The sequence below is a fragment of the Euprymna scolopes genome, chromosome 16, assembly GCF_053919585.1.
Source record: "Euprymna scolopes isolate OS-2025 chromosome 16, ASM5391958v1, whole genome shotgun sequence".
NCBI classification, from domain to species: Eukaryota; Metazoa; Mollusca; class Cephalopoda; order Sepiida; family Sepiolidae; genus Euprymna; species Euprymna scolopes.
This window is the reverse complement of record NC_136497.1, coordinates 40,391,053-40,419,017: the sequence shown is the minus strand read 5'-3', so window position 1 is coordinate 40,419,017 and position 27,965 is coordinate 40,391,053. Positions and strand designations below refer to the sequence as shown.

At 29.7% G+C, this 27,965-nt stretch overlaps 1 protein-coding gene across 4 annotated transcripts in view; it reads right to left on the bottom strand.

Annotated features, from left to right (window-relative positions):
* LOC145295921 (uncharacterized) overlaps positions 1-27,965 on the bottom strand; it is a 299,082-nt gene that overhangs the window by 213,464 nt on the left and 57,653 nt on the right. For all 4 annotated transcript variants that reach the window (XM_080141733.1, XM_080141734.1, XM_080141735.1 and 1 more), the window contains exon 3: positions 8,236-8,310. In XM_080141733.1, the coding sequence (XP_079997859.1) occupies positions 8,236-8,310 (75 nt within the window). The remainder of the gene's footprint in view (positions 1-8,235; positions 8,311-27,965) is intronic.

The following is a 27,965-nucleotide window of genomic DNA, read 5'->3' as shown; positions in this document are numbered from 1 at the left end:
CTATATTGGTTCAACCCAATTTGTGCATTCTGCTGAGATTGAAATCACTTCAGCAAAATAGCAAAGATTTTAGCAGTGATATCAATGAGATTTATATCCCAGTAGTAGCTGCAGCAGCATTTGCCTACTTTCTTGAAGGAGAGAACAACATTACTATAGTCCAGGGGAAGATATTCAGATTCCCAACCACAAGAAATAATCTCATGAAGGAGGATAATTATAGTTTTAGAAAAATGCTTATTGATCTCAGTTGGAAGGTCATCTGTAGACGCCTTGTTTTTGAGCTTGATCATTTCCATAATTTTGGCAATGGATGGAGGAGTAGTGAGACAGTCATGGACATTAGTGGGGACATTTGGGATCAGATTTGATTGGGTTTGGTGGTTTTAATGGTTAAACAATGCAGTGGAGTGATCATTCCACCATTGATCAAAGTTAGTTATGGGCTTCACTTATTGAGGAGTATTTCGCTGTTGCCCCTGAATGGTTTCGATCTTGAGTAAAAGTTGTCTATCTTTCTTGAGTCCCCAATAGATGATGCTCGCTTCATCTTAGACCATTTTTGTCAGTATCCGTTGCAATTTGTCCTTATGGAATAGACAAGTTTTGCAGTGAAAGTCATCAATTCCAGAGCAATGGTTTTGTTTTGCTTGAGAGATCAATAGTGCAACCTGATATCCAATCTTTGGGACGATATTTGGTAGTACCAAAAGTTTCTTATGAGACTTCATTGGTATCGTTTTTGAAGGATTGCCATAGATCCTACACAATAGTATAATATTGCTGGAGATTTTGAAGATCATTAAAATGGTTTGACACTTGAATTTTATAATAGTTTTGAGTGTCTTTAATGATTGAAATTGCTTAAAATATTTTAATGGCATACATAGAAAGAGTTTAATGAGCTATGAGAAAATTATTTTAAATCTTTTAAATCTGGTAAAAGTTATGACTTTCTTGTGTGTCTCCCATGTTTAGATATTTTCCCTCTTTAAGACAGAGTTTTGTAACATTTTTGTTACACTACTTTTTCATTAAAAATGCAGTTTTTGTTAAAACAAGATTAAATAATGAAATTTTCCATATAAGTGTACTTTTGTGTAAGGAATAAGATATGGCACTGAAATTTTCCAGAAATTAATAGTTTCCAAGTATCTATTATATAAATCTTACCCGTCTGTTTAAATGTATGTATGTTCGTATCTCTGCTTAAAACTTTCGACAAATGTGACGGATTTTTATAAGATCGGTATCATTTTGAAGCTCGACCCTTTGGACAACAAATATCGGAAAAATTGGCTAAAAAAAATTGATTCCTTCACCCTCAACTGGGCACTTTTCTACAAGAAGGGGGTTGCTTTTTTTGCCAATATTTTCAAGTCATTTCCTCTTTTCAATTAACTAGCATTAATTTTTAAACCTTTGCCATTTCCAGTTTGGATGCAACAGCAAAGATGTCACTTATTTTTTTTACGTTCTTTCCCTCCTTCGCAGTATGGGTTCAAGCCTACCTGCCTATTACCACTTTTTTTTTTTTTTGCTCAACACATCTCCAAACACCCGGGCAACGCCGGGCACCCAGACTAGTCTGCAATAAAACGCACATAAATGCTGCAATACCATCAAAATTTCACGTATCCATTTATAAGAGATGAATATATTGCAAGATTTCATTAGTATTATTGTAGACTAGCTGGATGCCTGGCATTGCTCAGTCATACAATACACTTAAACATATTTTAATTTATGTAAATTGCATATATTATTATAGAATCAATCCTCTATTGAATATTATTTATTATGAGGAATAATTTGCCCGGTGGACTAATTTCAGAAAAAAATAAAATATATATATATATATATATATATATATATATATATATAAAATAGTTATGTAGTTCATCAAATTCCGCATGTTTACAATATCACGTCAGCTGATATTTGGGCTTGACGATGAATGCCCTGGAAACTCACTTCTGATTAATGTTTAGTTTTAAAATAAGTAAACAAAGAAATGATTTGTGGCAATTTTAAATAGTACCTCTTTCATTGTAAATTGAATTTATTAGTAAGTAAAAATTTTTAATAAAATAGTGAGGTACATCTGGGCTTGAACACAAGATCATGCTATCTGCAGTTGAATGCCCTACCACTGAAGTAGGTTTCCAGATGTCAACAAATGTGCATTTTTTTTTTTTAAATACATGTTGAGATTTTATCTCCTTTGCCGGTGCAACCTAAAATATTCCCCTGTAAAAATTCTTTTTGATCTATAAGAAAGACTTTAGGATCGGATTTTTTTTATCTAATACTTATCGGATGAATTTCTGTATAAAACATATCTAAGAACACTGCCAGACATAAATTACCTTTGTGTTACATTTGCAAAAGATAGGCTCAGCCGTTTTGGAACATATAAGGAAGGAACTTTCTTACTCTCTTTCACACACACTTGCTTATATAATAATAGATTATCACCTGCTAAATCGCTGCCATCTGCCATCCAAAAATAAGTGCATTTTTTTATTTTTTTTTTATTTAAGGCAATTACATGTGGACAAATTGAAAAACTTGGCAAAAAAAAAAATTATAATTGAATATAAATTTAATGTCAAATAATCTTAGATTTGAAGGCTATGATAATGTTTTAGGGCAGTTAATCATTTTTTTTCATGGGATATAATCCTTTAAGTTTTTTTTTTATAAACAATTATGTGTGGTTTCAAAAGAGTCTTCAAGGAGGAGGCTTACCACTGAATTTGGGTCAATGGTAGGGCTAATTACATGTGAACACCCTGAAAACTTGGCAGAAAGAAAAACAAAAACAATTATTTTAGAGTGAGGGCCTAGTTTCACATAAAATATTCCATCATTTTCCAGACCATTCTAATGTTTTAGGGTAGTTTATTTTCCTGAGAGACAAATACTGTGATTTTTTTACATTTTTTAAAGACAGTTATGTGTGCTTTTAATAGTTTTACGATGGGGAGAGTTTGCCACTTATTAGTGAGAGTTTTAGAAGGTTTTATTTTAAAGTGGGTGCCATTAAGGCCCAGAGTTAGTAGTGGGGTTAAAGATTTTTTGGGGATTGGGGTTTATCACAGACTTAATGTATGACAGGTTCAAGGGAGGCATTCACTTTTTGGAGGTGGTTTTGTCACTGATCTAGATTTCGTGGTAGCATAATTTTTTTTTTTTTTAAATAAATATACTAACTTTGCAAATCGAAAAATATCAAAATAATTAGTACTGTTTTAAAAGGCAAGAATGATCGGGATATGAGAGATCATTTATATGCAAAAATGATCCCTAAATGCTAAATTATTTTTGTCATCTTCCCGTGTTTTTTTTTTTTTAAGCATTCACAATAATCACCCAAAAGAGTAAAATGTTAGTGTTTTTTTTTGTGTTTTTTTTTAATTGGCAGCTATATGTTATTTATTACTACAATTAAAGCTTGAAAGTATATTTGAAAACCAATATTTCTTTAAGGAAATTCTATAAAAGAATCACAAATAGCATAAAAAAAAAAAAATAAAAAAAATTCAGAAAACTCACTGCTTTACTTTCATAGAAAACGGGTTAATAATTTAGAGGGAACATCCTTAAAAACCGTCAGTACCAAAAGGGAAAACACAATTATCATTTTAATGCATAAAAATAAAAACACCTTAGTTGGGATACAAAAAAACATTTAGAAAAAAAATGTCCAAGACACGTCATGTTGAAGCTTTATTAAAAAAAATTAAAGAAATAAAATGAATAAACAAGTTTATTTCCTTACCTGACAATTTTTTTTTTTTTTTAATAGTTTTCCCAATTTTATGATGAAATTCCTCAGAGGAATCATACATAAGTTTTAAATACTGTGGGGAGGGGGAGGGATCTGCCGTAAAATGGCCATTTCATAGCATTAAAATTTTTATCATTACTTTCCTAAAAACCCTTCAAATATATCATATAGATTATTATTTATTAAAACATGTGAAAGGATATTCATTTCCAAACTAAAGACTTAGTGTTTTGGTTTTTAAAATATGATTTTGGTAGAACTACTCTGAAATCTTGAAATATACAAAACCTTTTTTTGGTCGATGGGGATTACTAGTGTCTGTGCATTTAAGTCTTGAAATGTATTTTAGAGTCTTATGTGACTCCTTGCTTGCTTTGAGCTTAAGACAATCTTGCTTACACTGACATAAGAGCCATCTTCGTTACCAGTTTTAGTTCCATTGTACGTTTGACAGTCAAGCACACCTGATGCCCAATAGGAGTTGAGGATGTGGTTGATCTGATTTTGAGTGATGCCACTGCAGAGAATACTAAATCATGAGGTGGTGTCTGGGATGTTGAATATGAGCACGAGAGATGGTGAGTTGGGGTCTAAAAGGACTGGCACCTGTTGACCTACAAAAGTCCATCTGAGTGTGTGCATCCATGATCACAAGAGATCCTTCAAGATCAATCATCAGCTTCTTCGAAGACCTTAACAAGATCATCTCTGCCAGTCAAACCCTCAATCCCATGAGTTCTTGCCCTGATATTGATGTTGCAAAATGGGCGAGTGTAAAAAGTGAATGTTTGGCACTTTCAAACCGAAAGCCATCTTCCCCCCACTGCATGTTTGGGGATCGCTTGTGAATTCCATATTCCCCTGTTACTCTAATTTACTTTCCAAATATTCCAAATACAACATTTGCTACAGCGTTCACGTGAACAGATATGCTCGCTGCCCCAGGGATGCGAGTGTTAAATAAGCAAACTGGGATTTTCTGATGCAGAAATTTTGCATGCTAGAATATACAGACAGTGAAGCTAGAAGAAACTTATGTTCTCACAGGCCACGTTCTCCACCAATACAACGTCTATGTAGCCTATCTGAAGTTAGACTTGCAGATTCAGGAAGCCGAATCATCAAAGTCCTGCACACGGACTATCATATCTACTACAGTGGCCCCATTGACAACTCCATGGTATTGCATTTTTTCTGAGTGATCAGGCCATATTTTTGGACAAAAATATTTATTTATTATTTTCTAACATTACTTATAAAACAGTAATCTATGGACATGCATAGTTGAAGACGTTTTAACCATATTATCATTTAAAAATCAACAAAAAACTATATATATATCTATATATATAAAAGCGAAAATATATGTGTGTGTGTGTGTGTCTCACAAAAACTTTCGAAAGAGGCCACAAATTTTCGCCAGATTGGTATAATTGTCAAACTCGAACATTCCGACGATAAATATCGAAAAATTGGCCAAAAACATTCATTGCTTCACCCTCAAACAGACCCTTTTCTACAAGGAGGGGTGGAAAAATCGTTCCTTCAAGACAAAATGGCTTCTACGCATGCATTAACATGCACAAAAGACATACCTTGAATTTGTTTAAATATTAAAAAAATGACCTACATTCGCCCACGGGTCCATAGCACAATGGATAAAGTGACAGCGTCGTTATCTTAAGATTGCATGTTCAATCCAAGTTATATATTTTTTTTCGATTTTTAAACTTAATATGGAAACGTGGTTATTTATGCCATTTTTTTTTTTCGTTGTGTTTTTTGTTTTTCCGAACATGTTCATTTTTTTTTTTTTTTCCGTTCATTTTTTTTTGTTTTCTGATTTTTTAAAAAGTTTTACGTTAGTTTGCTGTATTTTTATTTTGGTTTTTCTGATTTTTTTAAGAAGTTTAAACAGGGTTATTACTTCGCTTATTCTTTACCCCCCCCCCCACACACACACCTCCAAACAATCTCACCTATCTGTTTAAATATATGTATGTTTGTATGTCTGCCTAAAACTTTCGACAGAGACAACGGATTTTCATGAGATTAGTATTGTTTTGAAACTGGACTCTTCGGACGACAAATATAAAAAATTGGCTTAAAACATTAATTCCTTCATCCTCAACTGGGCACGTTTCTACAAGGAGGGATCGCTTTTTTGGCCGATATTTTCAAAAGTCATTCCCGCTTTTTGATTGACTAGCCTTAATTTAAACCTCCACCACTTCCGGCTTGATGAGGAACACAACAGCAAAGACGTCATGTTTTATTTTTCACATTCTCTTCCTCCTTCGCGGTACAGTTCGAGCCTGCCTACCTACTACCACTTTTCTTTTGCTGAACACACACCTACAAACACCCGGGCAATGCCGGGCACCCAGATTATTATCATATATATATATATATATATATATAACTCTTTTTGGTCCAAAAATTCAGTGGTGCAAGTTTTATTTTCACTTGATTTACACCATAGCAGTTATTTTTTATTTTTTCATTTCTTTTTAAATTGCATTCTTTTTTTGTCCAAAGTCTTGCATTTTCCAAACTTTGTTCTAGAAGAGTCCCTTTCTCTCCCCACACATTCTAGTAAAATACATCTATCATGATTAGTACATTAATATAGCATTAGTTTTAAATTTTAATGTACCTTAATTTTTATGAGGACTTGGTATGGTTTCGGTGGCACCCTCATAAATGATAAAAGTTATATAAAAATGACATGCTCACGTTACTCAACCTGTCACCTTGAATATATATTTCATAATGACAAGTTCAATAGTTTTAGGAACTTACCAGGCATATATATCTATCTATTGATGCTCACACATGTACACTGATAGTTTTTAAAAATATATTACTTTATATAACTTAGTTATATTTAATGTACAATAATTTTTTTTCCATTAAATTTTTTTAAATTATTTTTTAACAAAGTTCCTTGAGAGCAAGTGTAAGCAAGTGCAACCCTAACTGTTAAAATTTTTTAAAAGTGTCCATGTTAGTCATAGTATTCCCTAGAATATATATTCCAAAATTCATAATAGACTGTTCATTAGTTTAGACAATTATCCTACACATATATGCTTCACCCAAAATGCTATGCAATTATGCACAAGTAGAATATATGCATAAATAGAACTGTGCATACTAGCTGAATGAAACAAATCTAATAAACAAAAATTTTTTTTTTAAATAGTAAATTAATGAGCTTGTTTTTTAAGCAACTGACAAATTATCATTTTTGAAATTGCACATATATCCACAATCAAATATATTAGAAAGGTGTTTTGACTTTCCAAATAGAAAAGTGATCTTTTCATATCAATGTGAGAAATAACTATTTTATATGTATATATAAACTGTCACAGTTTTTCAAGTTAACTTTCCAACCAATGCATATTTTCTTTTGCAATGCATGATTATGTCACTATGCCTTATTCTAAAGGGATATCATTTTATATTATTGGTTAAATTTATAAAAAAAAAAAAAAGAAAAAAAAAATCATTGTTATTCATTTTCCCCATTCCGAGTGGAAACATGTACCCGATTAATAAACAATAAATTTGTTAACAAAAATATGAAACTGCATATCGTCAGTTCTATCTTGTTTTATAGAGCAGTTAAGGGTAAGTATGGCACAAGAAATTTGAACTAGGATCTTTGGTATGTGATATGCAAGAACACATTAAGCAACCATAGATTTGAGTCACTTTAGCATCAGGGATGGACATTCATTCTGCTGATGTTATGGCTGGTAGTTCCATGGAGTTGAGATATTAGATTTTAATTTTCTTAACACTCTGAGAATGGAAAGTGATGGCTTATAAATGCCATGATCGTTCCAGAGTTTGCCATGAGGCAACTGATGAAAGACAAAAATGGTTGAAACATCAGGATAAGGAACCCAATCAGAAAATTAAAATAAAAAAAATGGTCATTTTCTTATGAATAGAAAAAAAAATACAGATAGAGAAAAGTACTTACTGAAAATTGAAGTCATCAATTAATTCATCACTTGTCTGGTTTTATGTAAAAAAAATTGAAAAGCTACTTTTTTGTTTTTAAAATATTAAAACTATGTAGAGGTATACATTTATGCTATTTCCTAGAATAGCAAAGATAAGCAACAAATGTTTAGTTTTAGTATTGCACATTGACAATATCAGGACTTATAGAATTAAGTATTCCTTAGGTTAGAAGATAAAATATATTCTTCATTCACTAAAACAAATAGTTCATTTAACAGGACATTTTAAATTTAGAAAAAATAATTGCCAAGTAATTTTTTAAACCCATAACTATAGTCAAAAAGTTAACTGTAATTAAGGGGTTAGGCTTACAGTTTTAATAGTTAATTTTCTGTTAAATAACAATTTCATCTCCAAATTATGAATAATTTGTTCAGTTTGAATTTTGACAAAAAATAAGTTACCTTTTAGAGTCATAGTCTTGTAGAATACGATCCTCAAAGCTATCCTTCAAATCAGGGAAGTCTTCACAAACCCACCTGCAAATACAAATATAACAATTTTAGTACAAAACAAAAAAAATTTTTTTTTTTTTTTAAATTGCATACCGGCAATTTTTTTTTTTTTTAAAGTTAACTTAGCTTGTTTTTTATGTTTTATACAAAAAAGCTGCATATAACCAGCATTGTTCAGAATGTAAACTTTTTTTTAAAAATCAAATACTTTTCAATCTTTTTTTTTTTTTTTTAAACTAAGAACCACAAGTACCAAATCAGCAAGAAAGCTGACAGAAACCGATTGGTAATTACATGACAAACACCTCATTTTATTACATTAAAAACATAAAATAAAAGTCACATGGTCTCACACACACACAGTGGTCAGACAATTCATAGATATTACACTTAATAATCAATGTGTACTCTTTAATACATTTCCAATAATTTCTTTCAGAATAGGTTTGAAGCAGATAAACCCTTAATACCAAAGATGAAACTAAAAAAATGTGCAGCAAAATTAGGTGAGAAAATAGTGTTAAGAACAGTATTTTCCACATAAGGTTAAAGATAAGGCTAAAGTAGTGAAAAATTCCATTCAAAGTAAAATCATAGAATTAAGATGCAGTGGCAGGATAGTGTTTCAGACAGGAAATCACTAGTGACACTGAGTAGATAAGTTAATCAAATGTTATTTTTGTGTTCCTAAATTGCAAAATTAAAGCTGTTGAGTTTAACACTGATAAATATTATGTATGTAGCGAAAAAACAAAAAACTGAAAGCATTGTTAAACCATAATGATTTTGTGTTATTTTTAATAACTTTTACTGGTATTAAGGAGCTGATTATAACAAGAGAAAGAAATAGCCATTAACCACTGAATAACAAATTACATGCATGTCAGTAAAACTAGACTTCAGGCTAGGGATATTTTGTTATGAACTGAAATCAAAGAATTGTTCACTGTCGTGCTACATGTGTAAATTTTGAAGAGAGGCTTTAGTACATAATCATCAAACACACAATATAAAAAATATAATGCTGTTCCTTTTGTTTTCAAATGGGATACTTGTATATAATATTACCCACACCTTGCCTTTAATCTCAAGAACAAAAATTTTTCTCGTTTTCCTTATCCTATTGTAAAAAAAAGGACAAACAAAAAGGATCTCAACAGAAGCAGAGTGAATGAAATACATGATTTTAGGTAGGAACAGTTGAAAGCAGTTAAGAGATCAGAATCGGAAAAACTAAACTGATGTCAACACCAGTTGAATTTACACTTTATATAGCCTTATCTCCTATATAATATTTTGATTGCACAAATTCCTCTTTGAACCAAGGTTTGCAACAACAGATGCCACATACAAATTTTTTATGTCTAGACTATTAGTCACTATCTTTAGAACACCATTTTAGACAGAAGTTATAAAATCCTACATTACATCCTAGGAACAATATCATCACAATCATCTTTAGAGAAAGTAGTTCCTATTTTTCCCTCTAATTAACAAGTCCTTCTACCACCCCCACTCATCACTGACAGATTTGGGGTTGCACCCTTATTAACCGGATACTATACTCCTAGACATACCATGATCTTCTCATTTCCAAATTCAAAAATAAATACTTCCTTCTCACATTTCGCCAAATCTCATTGGCAGACAGCTGGCAATTTGTTCATTCCAGAATCTAAATATTATTGTAAAAACAGGCCGTTCCAGTAATTTTCAAATATGGCGTCATTTATTAAATACTGTCTTCTGACACTTTAGCACATATTGATATTTCATTTTTTTTTTTATAACCTACATAAATCTAGTTTTTAAAGTACGATTTACGATTATTCTTTCTTTAGTTATGCTAAATAAAAAAAAAGAATATGGACTAAGCGATTAATATAGCCGAGACACAGCATTTTGATGAACCAGAAATCGACAGCTTATTTACTGTAAAAAAATCTCCTTATGTATCCTTTAGAAGCCTTTAAACTGTCTATTTCTGACTATTTGACGGACATTCTTTTTACGGTAAATAACAACAAAAAAAATAAAAATAATAAAACGGATTGAGCGAATAATATAGCAGAGACCCGGATTTTGCCGAAAACTTACAGTGACCTATATTGCTTGATTAACATTTAATCATAGCCAGAAATTGATAGTTCATATACTTCAAAATCTACTTATGTGTGATTTTGAAGCCTTTAAACTGTCTATTCTCAACTATTTCCAAAGTGTTTGTATGTATGTGTGTGATACAAATCTAATACTTGTGTCAACCAGACTCAGCCATGGCAAACAGTGGCCGGGCGAGTCCATCTAGTTTTATTTATTCTTTTAAATAAATCAATTATAGTAATAAGTCTACAAGTTAGAAGCATATACAGATTTTTAGGCCATAATCACTTACAAGGAGTGAGAAATGCCAAAAATGGAGACTCAGACGTTTTGGGTTTATCAAATAAATCATGTATATAAAGCATTCAAATTAAAATGACAAGTGGGGAAACACTAACTTGTGGAATAGTTCTGCAATTTATTAATTGTTAAGATTTAACAAAGTTACATTAATTAAGTGCAAAAGTATAAAGCTTAAATATATATATTTAAATATTATCTCAACACGGGATAAATTCAAAAATATTTATTGCAGACAATAGAAATTATTTTCTTACAAAGACTATTAGAAATTTTGAAGGATTTAAACCATATTAAATGAAACAAAGTCAAATTGTTTTTAACTAGAGATAACGTTGACAAGAATAAATCTATTTCATCCATGAATTTAATAAAAATGCAGACTTTATTTACTTAATGACAATGAAAGATAAGTGACTTATAGTTTGAGCCATATTTTTGGCCTCAAATGTATTGATAAAACTTCCTATATGAGAACTCATTCTCAAAAGAAAACAACACTTGAACTCTGAAGAAAATGAATATAACAGCAACAATATTTTTCCTGTAACATCTGTGAAAAGGGGGGAAGTTTAATCCAACTAGAGAAACAATATCTACATATCAACCAAGATTAATCTAAGCACAAGTTTTATTTATAAGAAAATTTTCATTCACAGAAACGGCAGCAACCACTGTATAGCATTCTCAGTTTTGTTTTCATTGTCATTTTTTGCATATTGGCATGAATATCTACTACATAGAATTCATTTTATTTATGCCAGCATGCATTTCTGTAAAAATATACCAATAAAAAAAAAAAACACAACCCATTTCAGCATTAATATAAAACATTTTAAGCAAATAAATAGATTTTCATAGTTTTACCTTTTTGTTTGTTTAGAATCTGTATTTTTAAGACACATAAATTCTGACATCAAGATATCACCGATTGACTAACAGTTCTACTATATGATGCTATAAATAGCAACTTCTACAATCTGAGCTGAAATTTCATCTTGATTACATACCATTCAAATTTTCTCTACCTAAATGCCGATTTCTTTGGAAAAATTGACAGAAATAAAATAGTTTTTTTTCTCACATAAGAGAGAAATAAAGTAGAAATACAAGTCAACAACGAAATCAAAGAAAAAAATCAAAGTGGTGAGAATAAAAGCATTCGTTGTAGTGAGAAATAACAATAGATTCTACTTGGAGAAGTGAAATGTCAAAAACTAAGTGACACTAAAATTGCTTATGTTTCTTCCATTAGTTTGTAGAGTATTATCAGTTAGCCTATCAATGTAACAGCGAGTTTTATGAACGCCATCAGGTCGTAAAAATCATACTACTCCACCCGATTCTCTTTCACATTATTTTGTCAAATCATTGGTTTTTATATTTCTATATTTAATTTTTTTTCTTTTTCTAAGGAGTCCCAAATTATCTGGTCTCACCAGATTGCATTCATAATCTGAAGATGCATCATATAGCCATGGAACCTTTTCAGTAAAGTATAAATTCCATGTTCCCACTCCATAGAGAAAAGTGAATAGGACAACTGTTAGTCACGTTTCACTCAGATGATAACATCTTGCTTAATCTGATACAGTTTCGTTGTAAGTTGTGCTTGCTTTGTCCATCTTAAACAGGATTTCTTTGTCCAACCTAATGCTTCCTAAGACCAATTTTCAGGTATGTGAAGTTCTAGCATTGTGCAAATACAAAACTGTCAGAATTTGCATACAAATTTACTATGTTGCTTCAGTTATCAAAATAATCTTTAAATGAAGTGCCTATATCAGTTTGTCCACTATGTAAGTTTAGCAATAACTGGTTAGATTTTCATCTAACTTGATATGAAGTTGACCTAGGGTCAACCATAAAAGTTAAAAAAAGGAGCAGTTTTAAGAAAGAAATTCCAATCCGTTTCAATTACATCAGGTCCACTTATTCTTTCAGTAACATACACAACATGAGATTCAATGATTATTACAAATGGTAAATTAAAAACGACAAAAAATTTTAAAAAATCACTGTGCAATTTAATACTTATTCAGTTTACGGTTTTTTATATTAATATTACACTTACATTTGAATATTTAAATACTGAGATATGCATTTCAGAACTTTAGATAAAGATTAATGATTTGTATTTGTTCTCATTTAAAAAAAAAAAATTATTTTCACTATTTGGATTGATGTAATCTTTGGATGTGTCATGTCAAACTGTAATCTGTATGAAATTTCAGTATAAAAACTAATGATGAGACGATTAATCGGAATTGTGAATCGGAACTTTTGAAGAGTATCGGGATCAAAAACAGAAAAGTTTGTGTATTTTCTGATGTCAAAACTATTCTCTTGTTTTTTTTTTTTTTTATTTGATTTTGTTTAAAGGAAAATCTGTCACTGCTGGTAGTAATGACAATAATACTTATTGATTTTAAACCACTAGTAAAACTAAAATCTATAGATCACCCCTCCCTCCCACACACGCATGTATTTTTACGTTTGGGAAAATCTGCACATTTAACATGTGTTTTTACAGTAATTGGGGGAGGGGGGGGGAATGACAACTCTATAGTTGAATGTTTAGAGATTTATAAAGAATTGGAATTGGTAATTGTATCAGAATCAGGGAAAAATATTGGCATTCTCATATCACTAATGGAAACCTTTATTTTAATCCTCGGGAGTAGTTTGCTCACATATTTCAACTATGACCATATAGATGTTTTAATAAGTTACTTAGTAATATGGTGTAATATATAGTGAGAAGTAGTGAAACTACACATCTGAAACTAGAACAGGCTTAAAAGTCCTAAGATTCATACTAAAATTAAATGCAACAATCTGCGATGTAAAGGATACAAGTGTTAAGCAATAATCAGTTCTAAGCAATACTTTCGTGGAGATTAAAAGTTCAATCGTCAGTGCAGGCGATACTAAGAATATACTTACGTTGTTTAAATCAGAACAAGAACAAGCTACTCTTTTGAAATAAAGGGTTCTGTTAGAAATTCTGGACAAATTACAGAATTTGACACAATGTACCTGAAGAAAGATGGAGGTTACACATCAGACAAAATGCTGTGAGAATAATCCTAACATCCAAGATGAGAACAGTACTTTAAATAATCCAAATAATGCAAGCAGATATACAATTAGTTTTGCATAATTTTTCTATTTTTTGATTTCTTCTGACTGCAGAAATTTCAATGATCATTTTTATAAATTCTCACTTTCTTGTAACCTGTACACAAAGCAAATGACAAGAATTGCTGATTTCCTCAGATTTCTCTGTAATTGATTTTTGTTAATACTAGCAGGACTACCCGGCATTACCTACGGCTAAAATTTAACATTTCTATTTAATCTTTTATCTCTTTCTCTAGTGCCTCCTCTCTTCCCAAATCCTTCTTTTTTCCTCCCCAAACCCAGCACATTCCACTCTAGCTGGACATACAGACAACTTCTTTATAACAGATTCCTTGTGGAATTATCGCCATTTTCTTTCCAAATTAGTACATGACACTGAAAAATCACCCCCTCCCACGACGAAACCTGGTCAAATTGATCCCCCCACCTCGACAAAAAAAAAAAATTTTCTTTTTTTTAGACAATTATTCAACAAAACATGATTTACTGACAAATAAATTGCAGTGCTATATTTATTGCTTATATCCATCCTGGGACCGGAATCTTACTAATAAGACAAACTACACAGACACACACGAGTACATATGTATGTATGCATAGGTATACACAAGTTTTTTTTTTTTTTTAAGTAAACTAATCTGCTTAACTTATATGGAAAGCAGATGTTCTTTCCATATTAACATCTGTGACACAAACCGACAATTAATTCAATGATTTATTCTTACCTTTTCAGAACATGTAATACTTATTAAATGTTTTTCATTTAAAAAAAAAAAAAGGCTTTAATAAAAGTAGCATGCTCACATTCTGTCAGCCATGATGGGTAAAAGTCCCAAGTAATTCACAATTATATTTTGAGTATTGACCACACTGAGAAAAAAAGAATTCACTTAAATCGGATATGTTGCAATGTTTTAACACTAATATTATCACTCTGGCGGTGGCCCTATTAATTAATATACAATAAAACATTGTTCAACTATTTGCTATTAGAAAAAATTCCAAACTAATTAAGGAAATGATTATTCAAAAAAATAAAATCGGCAATGAAACAATAGAAATAAATATCTGGCCTAAAACAGTTATAATAATAGTAGAGTTTTGGTGCCATAAAGTAATTTTTAAAAGAAATATAGCAAACATCAATTATTATTACAGAATAATTTTTTTTAATTTCATTTCAGAATCATTTGAAATATTTAATAACTACAATGCTTCTGTGTACTAAGTGGGTGGGGAGGTCTAGGCAAAGCAATGCGGACATTATCCAGAGAGATAAGCGTCAGAGTTGCAATTATAAAGAAAGTGCTGAATGAAGATCTTTGCTACTCTATACAAGTGTCACAAGGATCAACTACTCACTGCAAAGCCTAAAAAGAACCGTCTTACAGAAGCCAAGAAACTTCTTAACAGGGTCAAGCACCCAGTCAAGCCAGTGATGTTCTCATTCTCATGCGAGAACTTCTGCGATCAGCAGCACAATTAACAGAACAGGTGGTTAGTCTGTCCGCATGAAGTTCCACATGTCAAAAATAGTTCTATCAGATAGTCTTTGCGAAGACCACATCATGTTGCCCTACATGTTCCAGAAGGAATTCAGACGGCATCCAAGAGATGCATCATAAATTTTGAGAATGCATCAATTATTGGCCAACATTTTTTTTTCTTTTGTTATCAAAAAATATCAACTTCATTCAAAAACCTATATATTAACTGGTATTAAGCAATTTTATTTTATCAATTTTAACTAATTGTTTACAATATTAGTGATTTTAATCTTCAAAAACACAATTGAATTCAATATGAAGTGAAATTTTCGCTTTAAAATACAAGATGTAAATTATTAAATGTTAACATTTTTTTATATTGAACTAAATATTGCACATGAGATATATTCTAATTGTTATATAACGAAGTTGAAAGTATTTTTATATTTATCAATACTGCTAAAACTGATCTCATATTACAGTGGCCATTAAACAGATTTACCAAGAAGTTCATATTTTGAACTATCCATTTCAGAAATCAGTTTGGAGTTTCATGATTTTAGATTTATTGTTACCTTCATTGAAATAAATTCATTGATAGGATATTTTGTTTCCTTTCATAGAATTACTATTTATTCAATTTTTTTTAAACTATCAAGAAAATTGTTGCTTCATTTTTACAGCACTTCATGGAACGATGATACAAGTTTTCTCATGCTACATGAAATTGTGTTATTACTGAGTGCCCAATCATCCTACCATCATTAAATTAAACTGCTATACTAAAAACTGATACATTTGGTTAAAAACAAAACCAACATTAGTATCATCTAAAAATGCACTTCGATCCAGTATAACAAATTTATTCGTAATTGTTTTAGAATATTAAATCTAAATGGCATCAAAATTTCATCAGACTTTAATCTATTTGTAGAATTGGGTGCAAAATAATCCTATGCAACAGAATTTACATGGATTCAAATAAAATTTAAAATAGATGGAAAAGCGGTAAGTAAATAAAGACAAGAAAATGGATAAACACAAATTGAGAGGAAAGTAAAGATTTTTATAGATCCATAGAATTGGTATCTTTCTTCAATCTTTTGGATTCAAAAAATTGGCTTTTAAATGTAATTAAATCTGTTAACATTGCGGTAAGGTTACTTAGTACTGCCAATATTAAAATAAAAATATGCGAATGATACAATGGCCGATTAATGACAGTTTGATGAAAATTATATCCAGACAGTATAGGGATGAGTGTTTAGAAGAGTATATTTGATGGTATAAGCATGCTGAAAAAGAATGGATGAAAGTTCTTGTTAGGAGATATAGAACAGTTGAGATAGCAGGATCAGTCAATGGGGGGGGGGCATATGATAAAAATGATTCGGGAGGGAACTAGCCAGAGACATGTTACTTTTGAAGTCAATTTCTTAAAATCATTCAACACATGCCAGCATCATTAGGATGACAATGATGATTTTTTTTTTTTTAGATAACTTTACTTATTTTAGAGTAAAAAGAGAAGCAAGAACAGGAAAAGCTGGTTGGGATTTTTAATTTTGATAGAATTGCATAAAAATTATATTCCAGATTTAGAAAAGGGTTTTGTTAATTTTCAAAGATTTAGTAGTAATTGAATAATACTTTAGTTAATCATCAAATCTATCTGCATAATAAAATATTTTTTTTTTTTGTATTTCATTAACAATTATAAATTTAAAAAAAAAAAAAGCACTCCAATGTAGGTTGAAAGTTACATAAAGACTATCCCATAAACAGTCCCCAATAATTTGGCTATGGGAATAACTGTTTGTAAAAGTAAAAATGCCCGTGACTTTCTGTAAATGACTTTTGGAAGTAGCAGATTACTCAGGAGTGCAAGAAATTTGGAAAGGGGACGAAATGAACATATTTTCTAGAAACACATCAGGAATTGGCCTCCATGGCTGATGGAATGGATTATAAGTTGAGAGTTTTGGGTTGTAATTTATAATGGTCAATGAAATACGAAAGAAATTACTTTATTTTATTATATAGATATTTTAGAATAGAAGATTTGATTAACTAGTATTCAATGGTATAGAACAATTGATACTTGATATAGCCTTCTCTAAAAAGTTAGTACTGCTTACGCCACAAGAGCAAAGAAAGCCAAATCAAGTTCTAATAGTTATATACAACATATGAACCAAACTAAAAGTTAGTTTAGAAAAAAAAAATCTGTTTTGCACTGTGTAGATTGTTACTTGACGTTTGTTATTGTCACTAACTCGTCATTTTTTTTTTTTTTAATTATTTTGGTCAAGTGATCGCAACTTTCAAAATTAAAGAAAAATGCCTTAACCAATTTTTTCCTCATCAAAATGAACTAACCATTTAGTGAGGTCTCAATTTACCACTAACTGAGCAGGAAGTGGATGCTCATTTTACATTAAATTAATATAAGAAAATGATTTCCCACTTTATAATTTAAAATATTTTATTTCCTTTTCTATAGATATTCTTCTGTCCGTTTACACGTAATCGCGAAAAAAAAGGTGGCAAAATGCACTGGATATGTAAATTGTTTTACAGTATCTTAGGAGATTTTTTAAAAAGTTAAATCATTCACCGGAACACGGGTTCTAGTTCTAAATAAAAATCAAATGATTGAACAGAAAAAAGCAGAAATAAAGTGTTCACTTAAAAACAAAACGGTGAGAACAGATTTTATTTAATCTGTCTAAAAAAGAAGTCCTGAGGCGGTGTTCATTAAAGTATGCTGTATTGAAGACAGACTTCGCAATCATAAATCTGAAATGCTTTTTTGTTAAAACATTTGTAGCTGATGTTTTTATGCTGTTTATGGCCTATTTGCTTGAAGACAGTCGTTCAATTCTATAAGAAATACCTGTTTTATGACATGACTAATATGGTATTTTTTGTAGAATTATTTGATAGTGTTAGGAAAATCAAACGTTAAATCATTGTTTCAATTTGTCACAGGCATTTTGTTATGTTTGACTAAAAGTCATTCAAATGTTAAATTGAGATAAACAGTTCCTGTGTAAAAAAAAAAATGTTTAAAATTTATTTTGAAGAAATAAATAAAAAAAAAAAAATGGCCGTTAGCAAAAGAAACACTAAGTGCATATGTATGTGAGGAGAGGATGCAACAACATGTTTTTTTTGTAACTGTCAATGCTCAAGTTTTGAAAAAAATTTTGAGGACTAAATGTAAATTCCACTATTCAGATATGGTAATATCTTTATTTAATGTAAAACTATATTTAAAAACTAAGTTTATTATTAAATTCAGGCTAAATGATTTCATAAGTGAAAATTTGTCTGGTTCACATTTCAGAGAAAATAAAAACTCCAATAAATTAAAAAAAAAAATTTCTCAAAATCCAAAAACCAAGATAAAAAGATTTTATCAAAGTTGTACTTTCATCATCAGAATTAACATAACACCTTTTGCACTCCTCACCATTTAATGCCATTATCCACCCAGTTAATCAGTTATAAAAACTGACTTACCAAAACAAGATCAATTAAGAGCTGCCTGGCATGCTTTAAAAACCAAATCCATTAGTGGCCGAGATAAAATGAAAAGTTGTTTTAATGTAAAATCAGTTATTCAGCATAAAAAAAAATAGTCATCAGAAAAGCAAATTAGCATTATTATTAATTCGTTTTTCTTTGGAAATTAAGAAAACTAATTTGATTGAGTTTGGAAAGCTAATGGCAACATTGAAATGACAAATTAAAAATACCTAAGTACAAAATACTTTGTGCAGTCAGTTGAAATTTCTTTTCTAACAAATAAAACTCAAATTGAATACAATGCTCAAGAAATGAAAAATGCTTCACTCACTACAACTGATTTTCTTGATAGCTAAAATTCAATAATCTTTATCAAATGACAAAATTTTTAAATATAACAATAAAATTAACAGGGTCTTATCAAATTTTAGATGCCATAGAGACAAAGTAAATTAAGATTAGTTTTCTTAAACAGATAATTTCACTTCTTTGTAGAAAGATAGTGGAATTAAAATTAGAAAATAGCAATATAAAAACATTTGAAACAAAAAGGAGACAAAAAAAAGCATAACAAGTACACTTGAATTTAAGATCTTGAAAATAATTATGATATTGCTGAATTTTAGAGATGACTGATATTTGGATTCTTTTGACTACTGTTCTCATCTTGAGTTATTTTCACAACGTTTCAGTCAATGTAAGTTTCAACCTTCTTCAGGTGTACGTTGCCAAACTTGGTAATCTTTATGCCGAACTCAGAAATCTGCACAGAATTTCTATTGAGAGTAGCATGCTCTTGTTCCGTCAGCAATGACTGGATAGAAGTCTTAAGTGATTAGACAAAGATTCCCGAGTTTGACAAGATACACCTGAAGAAGGTCGGATGTTACATCAACCTAAACGCTATGCAAATAACATTCAAGATAAAAACAGTAGTCCAAAGAATTGAAATAATACAAATTATGAATGCCATTGAAATAGAAATATTTTTTTACTTAGACTGAATAAATGTTTTGGTCACTTAAAATAAATATTTCATGGTAAAATATTGAACCAAAAATTAATGCTTTGCATTTGGACTTTTCCCGTCTTAATTTAAAAACTTGTTTGAGCTAGGAAAAAAGTCTTAATGGATTCTGTTAATATCATTTGTTTTAATAGAAATCAATACAAGTAGGCTCGAACATAAAACTTAAGTCGATTTCTTGTTGGAGAAAATTATCATTGCATCACCTTACGATTTGAGAAGTACAAAAAGAAAACATCAAAATTCAATTAAGTTAATGATTGTTAAAATGTTAATCCAGTCAATTACGTATGTGGAGGTGGGTAAAAATGAGGAAACTAATCCACATTGCTGTAAACGATAAAAAGGAAATATAAAATAGGAGCAAAAGAAATCAATATAATAAAAATATAAGATTCAGTCAATAAAAATATTAGAATCTGATTACAACTAAAATTTCCGAAATTTTCAATTGGGCACCTACTTATTGCTTAACTTTAATTAGGAACCAGGGTGATAACTACATGACAGCACAATTACAAGAATCTGTTAATTATCAGTCAATTATTGCATGAAAGCCCACAGAAAATTCCAAAGTAGCTCAGAGCCTATTTCAATCCCTATTAAGGTCGTTCAGAGAATGCCGGTTTTTGTGTCACCTTCCACATGAGAATTTATTATAATCAAGTTAAAATAAAACCAAGACAGTTGGCTCTCTTTGTCTCTCCATTTCTATAAATAAGCCTTTCTGATTGAACCAAACATGCAGAGCAGCAAATCTTCAAGTGCAGGAGTTCTTAGATGATTGGACAAATAAATTTAGACAATGTTAGCTCTCTTTGAAGATATTTATTGATTTCTATGAAGCTTGCCTCTTCTGCTCTGCCATGCATATTTGGTAGTTGTGGTGGGAGATAGCTGCGCATATGCTTGTAGAGAAAGAGAGAGAGACAGAGAGGAAGTGGCTTTTATCTTCAATTCCTCTTCCATTAGTAGAGATATTCTAGTGCAGTACAGACCAGACAGGGATAGCATATACTTATTTATGGATTCTATTTTTGAGTAAGTAGAATGATAAAAAGTATACACTATCAGAAAGAAAAAGATCATAAGGATGCATAAAAATTTTAACATTTTCTCAGTCATGTTTCTAACGATTATTGAATCCAAATTTTTCTTTAAAAAATATTTGGAAAAAAAATTTTTTTTAATAAAATATGCACACATTTTATTGAATAGTACACATTTAAGTCGTTTAAATAAAATAAAAACTTTAAAAAGTGTCTGCTAAACAAACGTCTTAATTTTGAAATTAATACAATTTTAGAACAATTTATTTGCAATTGATAAGACGTTAATAATAAAAAAGGGTTTAAGAAAATACTTCAGTCAGGATCATTAATCCATTTATCTCTTAATATTCATGTAGTTTATAATGTAACAAGCACAAAAAAAAAAAATTCTATTAAGTTTAGTTATGCAGATCAAAATTGTCATTGGGCACAAGCTGGGGGCAGGGTTCATCCCTTTTTCAAACAGTATCAGGGTGTAAATGAACACAAGTTAATCGATTAGAACTCAGCATAGTCAATTTTAGTCTGCGATTGTAACCGTGTGAATAAATTGTTAATAAAAATACATCATAAATGATTATTATTTTTTTTTTTTCATTTAAAAAGCATTTTTCTGAAACAGAAACTTTGTAAAAACTAACCACTATTTAAACATAGCACTTTTTGTTGTTATTGTTATATATTTACTTTGGAAATTATTAGTGATGGAATGATTCCAATATTTTTTCCAATTCTGATACAATTACCGATTCAGATTCTTTAAATATTTAACTATAAAAGATGTTATTCCCACCCCCTTCTCCGGATTACCATAAAGACATGTTAAATGTGCATGAATTTTCTCAAATGTAAAAACACTTGTAGGGGGGGGGTATCTATAGATAAGAATTTCGCTGGTCATTTAAAATCAACAAATAGTTATTTCATTATTACTACCAGCAATAGAAAGTTTTGTTTTAAACAAAAAAAAAAAAAAAATAAATAAATAAATAATTAAAAGTAGGCACAAATTTTCCGATTTAGATTCCCGCAGCAAAGTTCTTTTTTTTTTGGATGACAACAATTCTAGAACAGAGTGTTCTTAACATTTAAAATATTTATCCAACAAAACTTTTTTTTTATTTATTTATTGTCCAATACTGTCATTAAGTGTTTACATGTCTGCTGGCTGTAGCCATATTTGGAAGATATTTAATCACACACAAAGGCTTGGATATCAATCATTCCACTTGTTGGATATTTCTTTCAATTCTGTTGGTGAAAATTTCTATCAGCTTCTTTTGAAATTCAATCGTTTGCAGTTTTCTTTTTTGCCATCATTTTTTATCCAATGAGAAAAGAATTTCGATTTCTTTGCTGTTCAAAGAACCGATTTAGCGTTGTGTAAAGACTTCAGAAACAAAAATCCATTTTTTTTGTTTTGCGCAATTAATGGGTGTCACCCCAGAGCAAGTTTGCTTCATCCATATCACATGAAAACCCAGTACTGATTTTTTTCTCTACTTTTTGGACACCTTATGGTCATCTGTTGTCCCATGCTAAGAAGGGTCGACCAATTGAATTGTAGGGTTGTTGCCACGCTGGTGTGTGAATAACTCGGACACTGTCTAGACAATCTAACAGGTTGCCATGATGCCATTCTAAAAATAATTCTTGTTGCAAAGTTCAGATTCACATGACTACGTGGAAGTCGTCACACTATATTTTAAAACTTATGCACCAAACCGCTGATCTCATCTGATCAGTATGAATCACAACTTTCGGCCGAGGAATAGTGTTGTTTGTTTACATTCAAAATGAAGCTGGTGGTTCAAACTTTAAAATTTCGTTTGACTACCAAAGCAAGAAATCTTCAACTTTTGGTTTGAACACAGTTGCACCAAAGAAATATTTAACGACAGAGATATTACTTTATATGCATGCGCATTATTCTCTTATGTTATAATCTTACTTGTGTCAGTGTGGTCCGATGGAAGTTCCAACCTTAATTCAAAGGTGCATATGAAGATTGCTAGTGGAAACGATTCAGCAAAAATTGAAATGGATTTGAAATCAAATTTTATTTATTTTTTATTTTTTTTAGCTTTTACTTCAAATCCATTGTTCTTTAAACTTATTGTCCACGTGAGCATTAATAATGTTAATGTTTTACTTTTAAATATATTTATAATTTTTTTTTTTTTAAATTTAAAAAAATTCTGTGTTCTGTTAAATCAACTGATTTAGATTTTTCTAGTCAAAGAAAGGCAACTCTGCCTACTCAAGTTATGTACATTTATAATTTAAATAAAATCTATTCACCAATAAAAGTTATTGTACTAATATTTTTCTGTCCAGCCTATTTATTACAAGTTAGAAAAGCATTTCATCCAAGGCATGAAAATTGTTAAATTATTTTAATTATATTAATTAATTATTGTTATTATAGGCTTTAAAAATAATTTAAAAACATTATCTTTCATCTAGCAATTAATGATACAGATAAAATTTTCAATGATTTTTTAAAAAAGTGCAACAGAATGTACATTACATAAAATAAATCCAAGGTAATTTTTTGATTCAATTTAAATTAAATTTTTATACCTTACTTTGTAAAATTTATAAAAGTGCACTTTGAAAATGAATAAATTTCAAATTGAATCTTGTACCTTTATTTTTAAAGCCTATAGCAAAAACATTTTGTTTAACAATCTTCATGCCTTGGATGAAATGCTTTTCTAACTTGTATCTTATCTTTTTAAGATTATATTTTAAAACTCTTGTTCTCTCTATTTCAGTTTGTATTTCTCCTCACACCACAACTCTTTTTTTGAAACCCCCTCTTTGTAATACAAGTCTGAATAATGAGAAAATCTGAATTTTTTAACAAAAACTTTAAAAATAACTTTTTTAGATTAAATTTTGTTAAACTTCTTTCAGAATAGAAAATCTTTAAAATTTAATAAGGAACATATTTCATATAGGTTTCATTAACAAATATTCAGTACATAACGAGAAAAATAGAGATGAAAATTTCAAAAGGACTGAATAACTGGGTACGGTCAATAGTAGTCCTTGTCAGCGAAAGTCTTTGTTATTGTTATTCTATTATTATTAATATTTAAAACATTTTTGTGTCCTGCTCTTTCGTGTGAGGACTAATAAAGTAGGTATTTTCAGATGTTTTAAATATTAATTTAAAAGTTAAAATTATAATTTTTTATTCTTAATTATTTGTTTCGCAGTATAAATAAGTCCTGTTTTGAAGATATTCTGTTCAAATAATTATTGAGAAGAGTCGGGTTCTTAGATATTGTTACTGATTCAGGCTCATTAATTGTTGGTAGTCTTAAATGGAATATGGGCTATGCCAAGTCGATTCCAACGTTATTTTTATGTTAACATGGTGTATAATTTTTTTAATTTTTTATTTCAAGTGTATGCATGTGCACGTTGAAATATAAAACTTAAAACTATGTAGCAAACTAAAAATGAAGATCCTAATTCAAGTCAGTTATTAATTTCTGCATATAATTTTACTATTAGGCTTTATAAAATCGATTTTGAGTCCTATAATATAGGTGCTAAATTGTATAAAAAAAATAAAAAATAATCTGAATTTTTCTGAGTTACAAAAGTGTATTACTTGAGATTTATTAAGTCGTTTTGATCAATTCATGGCTCAAACAAAATGAAGTCACTCTCTGCTTAAGGAGTGTCACAATTTTCACAAATCAGATTTCCAATGAAGAACCTCAAGGCTAATGTCAAATTAAGATATTTACATTTCACAAGTTATATCAAATATGGTTAAGAGGTTAGTTTCATTATAGAAATTATTTTTTATAAATAAAGTATTTGAAAGGAGACGAAAACCATATGGATCAACAATTTGGAAATAGTCGTGTTGCTCCATAACATTTTAAAAATATGATCAATGTCATAGTAAAATAAATATAAAATACATTTCCTCAAGAAAAACCTTTGCTATTTCTAAAAAACAGAAAGTGAAACAATGTATATAAATTACAAACAAATTCTCCACAGAAACACTTCACCACACAAGTTAAAACTACACACTGAAGTATTCAGTAAAGGCTGAAGGAAACTTCTCTGGGAGATTTACCATAATAAAACAATACTGCGCTTTACTAAAACGAAAAATAATTAAAACAAACTACATGCAAATGCTGTTATATATTGTAAAAAGTTTTTAGAAATATTTAAATGCATAATGGAGATAAGGACACCATTACTGTTTAAAAAAATAAAAAATAAATAACTTTGATAACTTTATATACTATTTTAGGTAACATTTAATTTTATTAAATCAAGAATAAAGAAACGTCCATATAGAAAAGGTAAATCAGTATAAGCTGTGAATATATGAGATATGCAATATGATCTTTATTTTACCGAACAAGTACAATTTAAATTGTCTTTCAATTTCTTAATCTTAAAATGCAATTTTGTTTATTACGAAAAAAATAAAGCTAGCAAACATTTAAGAATTGCTTGTATATATAGAGAAATAAATTTAGAGTTTTAGGTTAATTCAAAGAAAAAAAATGGTTTTATAAATTGCAGATTTGTAAAATGAAATGCTCCCTTTATTGTATTTTTAATGATTTTCTTAAAACTTTACATAGCTTGAAATATATTTATTTGCTTGTAATATTATGTACGATAATCTAAATTAGGCATAAGTATACTAAAATCAATCCAATTAAAAATCTGTTACTAAACTAAAAACAGGATTTTATTTTTTTAGTGAGTGAATATGAAACTGAAAGCAGGGAATATAGAATCATGTTCATAATTAGTGCAATCATCTTTTTTTTTTTTTTTTAGATCAATAATTGAAAAGTTATCCTTTTGTCAATAAGTTTTATAATTAAAAGCTGGTCTGAAATAGCACAAGATATTCATTAAAATGCAAAAGTAAAAAATATTTAAGCTTTCATAAATGCGCAGCTGCATCTAAAAAATAAATGGCATTTATTTAAATTTAATACAGAAATGTATATATTACTAGACAAAGACCCTCTACTCATCCCAAAGTGTAATCGTAAAAATAAAAACTATAAAATAACACTGAATTAATAACACAGGGACAGTTATATATTGTTTACATAGTAACAATATCAGGAAAGAGTTTTAAATGAAAAATATTGCTATGTTCCATATTTTCTGTTCATTCTGAACATGCAAAAAGAAAAAGAACTATATACATATCTATATAATTATAAAACTCAAATGACCTTGTAGCGAGTGTTGTAACCCAACATCCGGTTGCGCATGCGTACATTAACATAAACCCATAACGGCATAAACAAATAAAAACAAATCACTGAACCGGTTTTGTTCAAACAAACGAACGTCCTTAGGAAAGCAAATATCTTAAATAAAAAACTTCAAGATATGGGAAGCAAACGCAAAACATGATTACAAATGATACGTATAATCATCGACCCGTTTCATATATTATACTAAATAATCAACATGACAGTAAAATAATGTTTTGTCGCGTATTGTTTTACTGTACGTTTTCAGCGTCCCAATTTTTTTTTTTTTCACATCTAAATTATCCAAAATTGTCAATACTTTTTTTTTTTTTTTTTTTTTTTTTTTACATCGTTCATTTCCGTATTACGTTTAAGTTATTTCAACGCAATTTTCTTACAAATAAATCTACTTAAACCCGTTGACAACCATAAGAGCATTTTACAACAGCGATTTACCCATCGCCTTCCCTTTTTTAAATTTATTCTCCATTTAATACAACTTCCTTAAAAACATTCATACATTTTCTTCTACACTACCAACATAAAATAACATCGAAAATGTTTTTTTTTTTAATTGCGTTACAAATAAACAATCAACGCAACAATAAAACGTATTGTTTTACTGTATACGTTTTCAGTGTCCAAATTGTTTGTTTTTTTTGCGTTTAAATTAACAGATATATAAAAATTTTAATTTTACTTTAAGTGTTATGTTATCTGTTCAGTGCACAGATACCTATAAGTATGGCAAACTACTGATAACTCAATGGTGTAATTTTTTTTTCTTTCAAAAATAATTATAAACAGAACGACTCAGAGATCTATCTATATTTTTTTTATTTTAATATACTTTCATAGAAATGTTTGTTATATCACAAAAAACTATTTTCTTTACGTCACAAGTGTCACGCTCATACATTAATTCCATAGCTAATATAACCTACTGACCCAATGGGTCACGGGTAGTCTAGTATAATTATAAAACTGTGGACCTTGCTTGCTTCTTGTTTTCAATGATCGGGCAATTCCATCTTTTAAAAAGGGATGACAGGTGAATTTATATATGGATGTGGCTCAGAGGCTAAAGAATGAGGGTAAACAGTGTAAGTTTTGGTTTCGATTCTAGTTGATAGCACCCAAGTTATATGTATATTTTTTTAGTTTTTATCTCACTACTATATACTAGGTTTAATATAATAATTGATGGAGAATTGTCTATAATAAATACGTAATTTGCAGAAATTAAAATATATATAGGCATATCTTACGATCGGGCAATGCTGTGTGGCCTGCTACTATATTATATACATATATTACACTAGTAGAAGAACCCGTCCTTGACTGGGTTAAAAAAAAGCCTTAAAATGGACTGACGTACAATAGTATGAAAGGTTATGAAAAGGGGGTGTGCATGTAAAGAAATAACTTCAAGTTTTGGGGTATCGAAACCAAAGCTATCATGGAAAAAAGAATTTTAATTTTATTGTCAAATGATTAATTAAAAATTCAGTATCTGGTCTTTTCGCGTCAGTCAGAGTAGACAAATCCTTTTCAACTGAGGTAATTCTTGCCTCTCACAATCTTCATTTATACTTCATAAAATCAACTGTTTTATCTACCGCGTTAATTTTTCCATGTATTATTAAATGAATCACCATCTAAAATATAAATGATTTTTATTCTTTTCTTAAAAGAGCTTAAAATAATGTTTGTGAATATTTTGGAAAACAATTTAGATGACTGAAATAGGATTTGACCAATATTTTAATTT